Source organism: Garra rufa, chromosome 3 (genome assembly GCF_049309525.1).
Source record: "Garra rufa chromosome 3, GarRuf1.0, whole genome shotgun sequence".
Lineage (NCBI taxonomy): Eukaryota > Metazoa > Chordata > Actinopteri > Cypriniformes > Cyprinidae > Garra > Garra rufa.
This window is the reverse complement of record NC_133363.1, coordinates 52094001-52106583: the sequence shown is the minus strand read 5'-3', so window position 1 is coordinate 52106583 and position 12583 is coordinate 52094001. Positions and strand designations below refer to the sequence as shown.

Sequence of the window (12583 nt, the reverse complement as noted above, 5' to 3'; positions counted from 1 at the left end):
CAGCGGAGATGAGCAGGTAGAAAGACAATTAAGCAATAAACAAAACCACTTAAGTTTCCAGAATGATGAAATTATAAACCATATATGATCTACATGCAACTGAACTAAAATGCATTGAATCTATCGCTTGTTCTTTCTCACTTAGGTGGTAATATGCTCATACTTTGCCCATCATCTCAACGTCTTTAGTATGATTTCTGAGGAGCATCTGCACACCCTTGAGGACCGTTGGTCCCTTTTGAGCCTCCGTACTGCCGCATTCACTCACACTGGAGGATACTTGGTGGTTTCCAACTATAGTGAGGCCCAGCATGCTCCATACCTCACCCTTTGGGACACACAGCAGGGCAGAGTATGCTAATCTTTTAAAATTTTTCTAAGATTTTTTAAAATCATGTTATTTTTTATCAAAAAGAAATGGACACATTGCAGTCTCAGGTCCAACAGTGAAATCTTTACATTTAGTATTTGCTTTAAAGGGGTATTACACCCCAAAAAAAAAATTCTGACATTAATTACTTACTCTCATGTCGTTTCAAACTGGTAGGACCTTCGTCCATCTTCGGAAAACCAATTAAGATATTTTGATGAAATCAGAGAGCTCTCTGACCATCCATAGACAACAAGGGTCCTACGACGTGGAGGAGGAGAATGGTTAATAAAGTTGTTTTTTTATTTTTTTGTGAAACAAAAAGTATTCTCATAGCTTTAGAAAATTACGGTTGAACCACTGATGTCACATGGACTATTTTCTCGATGTTCTTGGTACCTTTCTGGAACTTGAACATGGTAGGACCCTTGCTGTCTATGGAGGGACAGGGAACTCTCAGATTTCATCAATAATACCTTAATTGTGTTCTGAAGATGAGCATAGGTCTTACAGGTTTGAAACAACATGAGGGTGAGTAATTAATGACAGAATTTTCATTTTGGGTGAACAATCCCTTTAAGATGCAATTCATGTTCCCTATATATTCAGTAAAATGAATGTTCCTTATATACGTTAAGGTACGGAAAAGATTGAAAAATGAACCCGGAGTCTGTTGCATTGCTATAAGCAATGATGCCTGCAGAGTGGTTTTCGGCATTGCAGGATTTAACAAGTATGTGCCCCCCAAGTTGCTTTTACTTATATAATAACTGGTCAAAAGTTTGGAAAAATTCCTAAAAAATAATATAGTTATACAATGATGAAAAAATTATTTGATCCCCTGCTGATTTTGTACGTTTGCCCACTGACAAAGAAATGATCAGTCTATAGTATTAATGGTAATTATATTACCATTAAATTAATATTAATGGATCCCCTATCAATCAGCAAGATTTCTGGCTCCCAGGTGTCTTTTATACAGGCATACAAGGGAGTGCTCCTAATCTCAGCTTGTTACCTGTATAAAAGACACCTGTTCACAGAAGCAAGCAATCAATCAGATTCCAAACTCTCCACCATGGCCAAGACCAAAGACCTGTCCAAGGATGTCAGGGACAAGATTGTAGACCTACACAAGGCTGGAATGGGCTACAAGACCATCACCAAGCAGCTTGGTGAGAAGGTAACAACAGTTGGTGTGATTATTCGCAAATGGAAGAAACACAAAACAACTGTCAATCTTCAGTTTGGGGCTCCATGCAAGAACTCACCTCGTGGAGTTTCAATGATCATGAGAACGGTGAGGAATCAGCCCAGAACTACACAGAAGGATCTTGTCAATGATCTCAAGGCAACTGGGCCATAGTCACCAAGAAAACAATTGATAACACACTATGCCATGAGGGACTGAAATATTGCAGCACCTCGAAGGTCTCCCTGCTCAAGAAAGCACATGTACAAGCTTGTCTAATGTTTGCCACTGAACATCTGAATGATTCAGAGGAGAACTGGGTTGTGGTCAGATGAGACCAAAATCGAGCTCTTTGGCATCAACTCAACTCGCCGTGTTTGGAGGAGGAGGAATGCTGCTTATGACCCCAAGAACACCATCCCCACCATTAAACATGGAGGTGAAAACATGGGCCAGGGCATTGAAAATGGGTCATGGATGAGTATTCCAGCATGACAGTGACCCAAAACAGACAAAAGAGTGGCTCAAGAAGAAGCACATTAAGGTCCTGGAGTGGCCTAGCCGGTCTCCAGACCTTTATCTAATAGAAATATGTGGAGGCAGCTGAAGGTTTGCCAAATGTCAGCCTCAAAACTTGGAAAGGATCTGCAAAGAGGAGTGAGACAAAATCCCTCCTGAGATGTGTGCAAACCTGGTGGCCAACTACAAAAAACATCTGACCTCTGTGATTGGCAAAAAGGGTTTTGTCACCAAGTACTAAGGGGTCAAATACTTATTTCATTCATTAAAATGCAAATCAATTTATAACTTTTCTTCAATGTGTTTTTCTGGATTTTTTGTTGTTGTTGTTGTTGTTGTTGTTGTTATTTTGTCTCTCACTGTTCAAATAAACCTACCATAATTTTTTTTTTCTATTTTAGTGTCAAATCTTAATTATTCAGAGCTTTTGACCAGTAGTGTACATAGATATGTATTTATATTTAAATTTTTATATACATGTAGCTTTTAGGAACATGGGTTATTGTTGCATTTATCTTAAACATTCTTTAAAAAATAACCCTTTTCCCTTTTAACTTAGGTTAAAAGTATGGGAGCCATTCAGAAGAAAACATAAAACCATCTCTGGCTACGGAAGTTTAAATCTTAACTGGTCCAGCTTGCTTTTTATCACTGAAGGACAATCCAAAGCTATTTTATTATCAGGTACAGTAAACCTTTGCAGATGATATCAGTTTATTCTAGGTCAAGATTAAAACTTGGTCATCTTTAAAATTTAGTATGGGACGTGGTAGTGATATCTTAATAGAGTCTTTGCATCTTCACAGTAAGATTAAACACTGTTTGTGTTCGGTTTTGAGGTACTTGAATTAAACAAAAATTGCCATCTATCAATCCTTTTAATTTTTTGTTTAACAGAAGCAGTGAGCATATGGGACCTGGACAATGGAACGATGTTGTCTGTCTTTACACCTGACTCCAAGATCCTGACCATCGCTTCGCACGGACCCGACAACAGCGCTCTGCTTTTGGGTTTTAGTGACATGTCTACTCTAATCAGCATGACGGTCAGCAAACAAGAAACGGATTTTGCACAAACAAAATCCAGCACTGCTCATGGAAAAGACCTGTTTGGGGAATCCAGCAGTAGTGAAGACGAGGAAGATTAAGTAACAAACAAGAACTGATACGAAGAGCATTGGATGTGTACTGTATATTCTTTATCAAGACTGATCTCATACATTCACTTTGTCTTGACCTTAAGGATTCAAGAGATATTTTTAGCTGTACAGTGAGAATGCGAAAGTATGTGACTTCTATCCTCATGTCTAAGATGAGAAACGCAACGCATTATGATCAGCATTTCCAGTGCTTGTTTTTCCACATACTATGAATTTACCAGAACTCCACGCCTTACCCTAGTCATGGGATCCAGAGGTTACGATAAAACAAATCTCAGCATGCCTGTGTTGATCATGTTACAGGATTTCAATGCATTTTCCTAGACTTAAGATATTAGTATATTAAGAGAACAAGATGTAATAGCATGTGTGAGTACTTTGACCATTTGGTGTGTATTGAGACATGCTTAAACAAATTCTCCTTCAGTGTCATGCATGGTGAGCGTGAGTCACATTTTCACTTCCTGCATTTGTCACATGATAGATAATAACAACTTCCTGCTAAGATTAAAATGTAGGGAGATTTTAACAATTGTTTTTATTTTATGAAAGTGAATAAAAATGAACGGATGCCATTGGTGTTGTTGTTTTTCTTTATTTATTTAAGGACTTTCTGTCTTTATTTATAGGAAAGTATGACTAAGACTAAGAGAGGGGTGTGAAATTAGCGCCTGACCCATTTTTTTTTTTTTTTTGTTAATGTTGCAATGGCTCATATGGCTGAATGTCATAAACTTAAAATGACACCAGAAACATACCGCTAAGTTTTGACACTGTAGAAGATGGGCTATTAGCAGTCATTTATTTTTTTTCATTGATTTATTTATTCTGTTTTATTTACAAAAATGACCAGGGGGTCGCTGAGGTAAAGATCTTAAAATGGCAGCCCAGTAGAAGTAACTCGTTCCATGTGAAATTAAACCGTGTTTCATATTTATATTTCACGGGAATGTCTATGATTTGAATCATATTTTCTCTAGTACATTACATGTTAAAGTTTTATTCAGAGGGAAAAAGCCTAAACAACTAATTTAAGTATGAAATCTAGTAAACGAGATTATCAGTGCAGACGATTGCCACGATAAAAAAAATTAAACCTCATAAAAGCAGCTCTAAATGTTCCAACAAGAAAGATAGGCTTTATAACAGCGACAAAATCCTGTCATCTGTTAATTTTCGTTTTCTACAAAACTCGGTCACTGTATTGAATTTCTGGGACGCTGAAGCCTCACTAGAACTGTGATTGGACAAACGCACGAAGCTGGTGTGGAAAGGTTGAACTTCCTTCACTTTATCAGTGGTTTCGTTTCAGGCGAATAAGTTGCAGGGTGCGACAGGCTGTCAACACCAGATGCTTGCTCCGCTTTACAGCTCACAGTCCACCGAGTTTTTTGTGTCAGGTACATCGGAATAAGGGCGAAAATGAAACACGGATTATTACTGATCGCGCTTTGCATTGCTGCAACAGGTGTAGTAGATTATTTTACTGCATTACTCGATTTGAAATATGCATCTACCACGTGTTCACCATTAATTAAATACTGTGGAATTTATGTACTTTGACATACCATAGTACTGAATGATTACGGATGTACAATGTACAAAGAAAAGATGCAAACCAATATAAAACAGACTGATTTCAGCAATAAGGAAGTGGTTGAGTTCCAACTGTGACCTAAAATCTAATTCATATTTAAAATTTCGACTCAGGTTTAACCTAACTCAAATAAAAAGACAAGAAAGAGATTTGTAATTTGGCATACTTTTCGGAAATGCCGTACTTTCGATCTATGCTTGACTTGAATAGGCCATTAAAACAAAACGCCGGTAAAATAAAACCTAAGGTCAAATTTTTAACAATATTAATCAGATTTTGTGTTACAGTAACATATATGAACACAGCCACTTCCTTATTGCTGAAATCAAGCTGTTTTATTGCACCTTGTTTGGACATAGCACCATACTTAAGTAAGCTTTTAAGTTTGCTCACAATTCAGTTATCTTTATATATATATATATATATATATATATATATATATATATATTTGTATATTTTCTCTTATCTTGTCATAATTAAAATGGACAAGTGCAGTTCATAAGTGTTCGCGCCCTAGTAAAAAAGTAATAGATTTAAAATGCAGTTTATTTTATACAAAATATAGTTCAAGTATAGTTCTTTTAACGTTTTAACATATTTACTGACATATCTCTCGAGACTTACTGATATAAAAAAATGTAATTAAATTTTCTTTGGAGTACTATCTGTGCACAATGTACACTTCTTAAGCCTAAAATATATTTGAATGTCACTATTGCTGAGGACTGTATGATCTTTAAATAATATCTGTCTTTAAATGCAAAATAGTGAATACTTACTTACTTATACATAAGTATATCTTTACTTCAGCACTGCTTCCACACAATAAAAATGCATTTTCCAAAATTCGTTCCATTTAGCAGACTCTAAATATATCAGTTTAGTGTACTAAAAGTACAATTGCAAAGTATTTTTATTAAGTCCATAAATGTAAATGTATTTGTAGTATACTTGGCATGAAATAAATGTATTTAAAATACATTTTCGTATATTTACTTTTCATTAGCGCAAGTGTACTTCGATCTGGTGAACTGGTAAATGAAGCAAAGCGTTCCCTAAACCAAAGAGAAAGTCAGTCACTTTTGTCAGCACTTACATTTCTTTTATGCGGCTAGGCTAACGATCACACATCACGTGAAATCGGCTGATGTGAGTTATCACATTTCCCTGTTGGGAAATTTTGAAGTCTGTGCACTTGTGACAGCGCACAAAAGGGAGGAAGTGAATGTATGTAAATAGCACTCCATGTGTAGAACAGATGGACGCTGCTTTCTTTTTCTCAAACCTAGTGAATGATTTTTATAGAGGCAATTACTGTTTTGCTTTGTTGTCTGAATAGTTGTTCACTGAAGGTTTTTTCATATTTATCTTCCAGTTGGGTTCAAAATTTCTCACATTGTCTATCTGCATCTTTCTCCTCAGCTCTCACTTCAGGTGGATACAGTTTATCTTATATGGACCGCATCTCGAATGCAACAACCCCACACCCGAACACAACAACCCCACACCCGAACACAACAACCCCACACCCGAACACAACAACCCCACACCCGAACACAACAACCCCACACCCGAATACAACAACCCCACACCCGAACACAACAACCCCACACCCGAACACAACAACCCCACACCCGAACACAACAACCCCACACCCGAACACAACAACCCTACACCCGAACACAACAACCCCACACCCGAATACAACAACCCCACACCCGAACACAACAACCCCACACCCGAACACAACAACCCCACACCCGAATACAACAACCCTACACCCGAACACAACAACCCCACACCCAAACACAACAACCCCACACCCGAATACAACAACCCCACACCCGAACACAACAACTCCAATACCAGTACCAACACCACCTACCAATGTGACAATAGGGAAATATAACTATACTGATAAAGATGGCAAAATATGCATTATGCTTGACATGGCAATCGGGATCCGTGTGAACACCAGTGAGGTAAGATGTTTTTTACCTGGAGTGAGAATTCTACATCCAGATATGATTCTTATATCTTTCACAATGTCTACCATGATTTTTTTTTCTATATTTCATATAAATATTATCTGTTGATCTGAAACATTTCTGTCTCTCTAGGTAAATGGCACATTCATCGTTCAGCCGAGCAAAACTAATGTCAGTGGAGAATGCCAGGATAAAGTGGTTAATCTCATGCTTTCATTCCCTGAAGGCGGTATTTCCGTACAATTTCAAAAAGTAAGTCTGTTTATTGCTGCAAAACGATCAGTCGCGATTAATCGATTAAAAGTTTATGTTTGCATACTATATGATATACAATACATACAAATATTTTTAAATATATACATAAGTGTGTGTGTATTTATATATACATAACAAATATACACAGTACACAAACATAAATTATGCAAACTGAAATCGATTAATCGCGACTAATTAATCAGGCAGCTCTAGTTTGTTTTTCAAAAACAAACTACTTGTTCACTTCGTAGTGCTTGAAAAAGTGCCAAGAAAAGATTTCATAAACTATATCAACCTTTTTTAATCTAGAAGATTGTTTTAGCATTGCAGTTAGTCTGTGAAAAGAGTTTATGTATCTTACAGTACAACCTGAGCTTGTGTGGCCTGAAAAACAGGAACTTAGAGGCACTTTAGAGGAAGTATAAAAGACTGCGTTATTTATTTTCTGTCTGATAGCAACCTGAGCCAACAGGCTCACAAGGAGGCACCAGGTGTATTTTTGTTAACATCCTAATTATCTTTTTTTTTTTTTTACTTTACAGAATGACACAACAAAAAAGGCCTATCTCAGATTTGTGCAGTTCGACTTGACCTATGCTTTCAAAACAGGAGGTAAGTTCCCGGCCATAAATGACTAGTACCATTCACCCACAACAATACACATCCTCATTTTCTGCAGGACTTTGGACTTTTATCTGGATAGTTAAATCAAGAGTGACAGAATTCTTGCTTCAAAAACGTTTTAAAATGATATAAATAGCCAAGCCTCAATAACACTAGACCATGCAGGTCAACCAGTTTGGCAACAGCAAATGTCACATTCTGACAAGAAAGAATAAGGAAGTGTTAGTGTCTTTTGGTTACCGTAAATATCATCCTTTCATCCTTGTGAAAAATTCTTGTGACCTTGCATAAGAACTTGTACATATTTAGTTGTTTTGTCTGTGTGAATAAAACAAGAGTGGTAATGGAAGTGTTTTGACTATCACAATTATGTTTGTGGGATTGAGAACAGGATAATGTTCTTGTCATTTTGTGCACAACCATGCTAATACTAATCAAATTATTTTTATTTTTATTTTTGTCAACAAAGTGTCAAAGAGTTACTCAGGGGAGAACAGGTCTCTCGAGCTGTTTTCCGCAGATCTGGGTCACTCTTACTCCTGCCAGGCTGAGACGGTGTACATGGGGAATGGTGTGAGTCTGGATCTGACGCATAACAGATTTCAGGCCTTCGAAATCAAAGACAAACAATTCGGACCACGTAAGTATAGAGTGACGATGCTGCAACAGCACAACAAGCTACATCTTTGATTCTTAGATTTTTGCACAGTTTTCCATATGTTCTAGATACTTCATGAAGCTTGTTTACAAAGATTGTAGCAAAAGTGTCATGGCAATGCAAATGAGCCGGTTAGACCAGCCAGATGACTATACAACTGATACTAAGTCCAAAGGGCACCTAACATATTATTAACTAATGTGCATCTATTCCCTGCATGTATTTTTTTTAATGAAAGTCTGCTACTTTTTAATTAGTTTTTTTATAACTTGACATGATTTGTTAGCTTTGAAAGTCATGCAAATTAAACTATTATCTTTAAAATATTATATAACTGAAAATGAGCATGTTACTGGCCACCTGTTTATAAGTATTATGTATATGTGTTGTGTATTTCTATGGAAGCTGCTTCCGCCACTAAATACAAAAAGGTTATTGCGACTTATCTCACAATTTTGACTTTTTTTCTCAGAATTCTGAAATATAAACTCGCAATTCTGAAGAATTCACAGAATTGCGAGTTTATATCTCGCAATTCTGACTTTATTTCTCAGAATTGCAAGTTTATATTTAGCAATTCTGACTTTATAACTAGCAATTGTGAGTTTATATCATACAAATGCGACTTTATTTCTCAGAATTGCGACTTTATATATCACACAATTCTGACTTTATTTCTCAGAATTGCAAGTTTTTATCATACAATTTGACTATTTCTCAGAATTGCGACTTTATATATCACACAATTCTGACTATTTCTCGGAATTGCAAGTTTATATCTCGCAATTCTGACTTTATAACTCGCAATTGTGAGTTTATATCATACAATTGCGACTATTTCTCAGAATTGCGACTTTATATATCACACAATTCTGACTTTATTTCTCAGAATTGCGACTATATACCACACAATTCTGACTTTATTTCTCAGAATTGCAAGTTTATGTATCATACAATTGCGACTTTATTTCTCAGAATTGCAAGTTTATATCATACAATTTGACTTTATTTCTCAGAATTGCAAGTTTATATCATACAATTTGACTATTTCTCAGAATTGCGACTTTATATATCACACAATTCTGACTTTATTTCTCAGAATTGCAAGTTTATATCTCGCAATTTTGACTTTATAACTCGCAATTGTGAGTTTATATATCACACAATTCTGACTTTATTTCTCAGAATTGCGACTTTATATATCACACAATTCTGACTTTATTTCTCAGAATTGCAAGTTTATGTATCATACAATTGCAACTTTATTTCTCAGAATTGCAAGTTTATGTATCATACAATTTGACTTTATTTCTCAGAATTGCAACTTTATATATCACACAATTCTGACTTTATTTCTCAGAATTGCAAGTTTATATCTCGCAATTCTGACTTTATAACTCGCAATTGTGAGTTTATATCATACAATTGCGACTTTATTTCTCAGAATTAGGACTTTATATATCACACAATTCTGACTTTATTTCTCAGAATTGCAAGTTTATGTATCATACAATTGCGACTTTATTTCTCAGAATTGCAAGTTTATATCATACAATTTGACTTTATTTCTCAGAATACAGAGTTTATATCTCACAATTCTGAGAAAAAAAGTCAGAATTGTGAGATAACAAATCGCAATATCCTTTTTTTTTTGTGTTCAATGGCAGAAACAGGCTCCCATAATCTATTCAACTATTGCAATTTAAGTTTGGAATACATTGTGAACGTGTATTCCAAGGTACTTTTTGCATACAGTTTTATGAGTACTATGAATTTGAAAATACTATTCGGCTCACAAACTGTTTTCCGCTTTCTATATTGTATGGAAGTAGGCATATTTAGAAGCTAGGATGTTGTTTTCATTTGTCATGCATCTTCAAGCAACAAATTTAGTAGTGTTTATTCGTGATGGCCATTTTTTCCTCTGTAACCATTTACAAAGTCAGTAAGCATATGATGCCTAGTGTTTTAAAGGGACAGTTCACCCCAAAATGTTTAATTCTGTCATTAATTACTCACCCTCATGTCGTTCCAAACCCGTAAGACTTTCATTCATCTTCAGAACATTATTTAAGGTATTTTTGATGAAATCCGAGAGCTCCATGACCCTGCGTAGACAACAAGGGCCCTGCCATGTTTAAGTTCCAGAAAGGTACCAAGAACATCGACAAAATAGTGCATGTGACATCAGTGGTTCAACTGTAATTTTCTGAAGCTACTAGAATATTTTTTTAACAACTTTATTCAACAATTTTTCTCAATTTTGGAAAGTACCACAATGCAAAATTGTTATTTTAGTTTTTGTGCACAAAAATATTTTTGTAGCTTCATAAAATTACGGTTGAACCACTGATGTCACATGAACATAAATTTATGTTCCGTATACGAACAAAGGTCTTAACGGTTTGAAACGACATAAGGGTGAGTTTTGGGTGAACTTTCCCTTTAAAATCTGTTCAGATTTCCAAAGACGTGTAGTGTATACCAGCTTTTAATTTTTGCAACCACAATCTTCATTTTCATTTCTTACAATGAGATGCTTTGTGTTTGTACAACAGCTGAACTATGCAAGGCTGATCAACCTGACTACCGCGTTCCCATCGCCGTGGGCATAATCCTCATCATACTCATTGTCATTGTAGTCATTGCTTACCTTATCAGCAGGAAACGGAGGACTGATGGGTACCAGTCCCTATAGATGCCTACAACTCGTGATTTATGTGAACAGCAGCAATTCCAGTTTACAGGAATTTTTAAGCTGTTATGTATGTCTTAAGTGAATGTTACTTATATATACACCGATGAACACGGATGGCCTGGGATCTGTCCAAACTATGTTTACTATGCAGGGACAGTCTGCCACATCCTAACACAAGCTGAAGTTGCCACTTTCTACATCACTATAATATCAAGCAAACAAATGGCTTAGTACATGCCTTATTTGGCCCACCTTTGTAAACTAATTACTTGTTTCCAAAGAACCTAACCTAATACTGACAGAATAATTAATTACAGAAGGATGTGCATAATCTACTGTTGCTTCATCTTAAGTGTATGCTTTTTTCTATAGGTGCTCTTCACTGTCTGACACACATATAATGCATTTTCTGTGCATTTTCTAAACCTTTGTTAACCTGATAAATATGGTACAGTGCTTTATTATTTCCAAATGGGCCTTAAGACCTAAAAATGCATAAAAGGGAATTCAGTTGCTTACACTGTGTAATTAATAATAGAAAGGATTTTAAAGGCAGTTGGATTCTATTCATTTTGTTGTGCTTTTTTTTTAACCTGAAGAGCTTTACTATACTGTGTTGATCTGAAGCTGCATTTATGCACTGAATTTTGGGAGCAATGTATAATTTTGGTGACAAATAAAAATAATTTTTTTTCAAAGAAATCAGTGATTATGATTGTTTTATTAATTAATACTCAGTGTTGAATTGAAAGCATAATAAACAATGCATTGTGATGGTAAAATGTTTAAATTTGGTTTTGTTTAGTATGTCTTTCTCTCCTAACACAGCGTTGTGTGTGTTATGTGAACTTTTCATTCACTCACATTAAATAAGTTCAAGTGGAATACCTTGTGTATCAGTGGAACCAATGCAAAGTGGAGATTTTTGTTCACATGATCGAGTTCAAATTCTGTGGTGTTATCCTGGAACGAGCGCTCCTGAAATGGGAAAAACAAAAGTATAAATTAATAAATATATCTGGAAATAAATACATGTGGGAATAAATAAATGTAAAAAATAAATAAACACTTAAAAAAATAATGAATTAATTAAATATAAAATAATTAAAAAAAATAAATGAAAGAATAAGTAAATAACCAACACAAACTGGAGATAATTGTTTACATGACCGCGTTCACGTAAATTATGTGGTGTTAACCTGGAACGAGCGCTCCTAGAAAAAAAAAAACCCCGTAATAAAAAAATAAAAAAAAAACACTTAAATAATTAATTAATTATATAAATATAAAATATTTCAAAAATAAATTAAATAAGTAAATGAAAGTTAAAAAGAATTTTAAAAATGTAAAAATAAATACAGAAAAATAATAATAACAAAAGGTAATAAAAAATAATTTCATGTGGATTACCATGTGTATCAGTGGAAGCAACACATTTTGGAAATTTTTCCCATGAATTCTGTGGTGTTTTCCTGGAATGAGCGCTTCTGAAAAAAAAAAATCATAAATAAATACATGTGGA

General features: G+C 35.2%; 1 protein-coding gene across 1 annotated transcript; it reads left to right on the top strand.

Moving 5' to 3' along the window:
- The first annotated feature begins 4550 nt into the window (after nucleotides 1–4550).
- cd68 (CD68 molecule) lies at nucleotides 4551–11763 on the top strand. Its single transcript, XM_073837298.1, has 6 exons — nucleotides 4551–4709; nucleotides 6261–6820; nucleotides 6959–7078; nucleotides 7624–7693; nucleotides 8175–8345; nucleotides 10922–11763. The coding sequence occupies exons 1-6, from the start codon at nucleotides 4664–4666 to the stop codon at nucleotides 11059–11061; spliced, it is 1107 nt and encodes a 368-aa protein (XP_073693399.1). The 5' UTR covers nucleotides 4551–4663; the 3' UTR covers nucleotides 11062–11763.
- The last annotated feature ends 820 nt before the right edge of the window (nucleotides 11764–12583 follow it).

Excerpts from the sequence above, each read along its gene's own strand:
- cd68 (XM_073837298.1), top strand. The coding sequence starts at position 4,664 with ATGAAACACGGATTATTACTGATCGCGCTTTGCATTGCTGCAACAG. Across the intron at positions 6,821-6,958 it reads TCCGTGTGAACACCAGTGAG|GTAAATGGCACATTCATCGT; the intron begins GTAAGATGTTTT and ends CTGTCTCTCTAG. Across the intron at positions 7,694-8,174 it reads CTATGCTTTCAAAACAGGAG|TGTCAAAGAGTTACTCAGGG; the intron begins GTAAGTTCCCGG and ends TTGTCAACAAAG.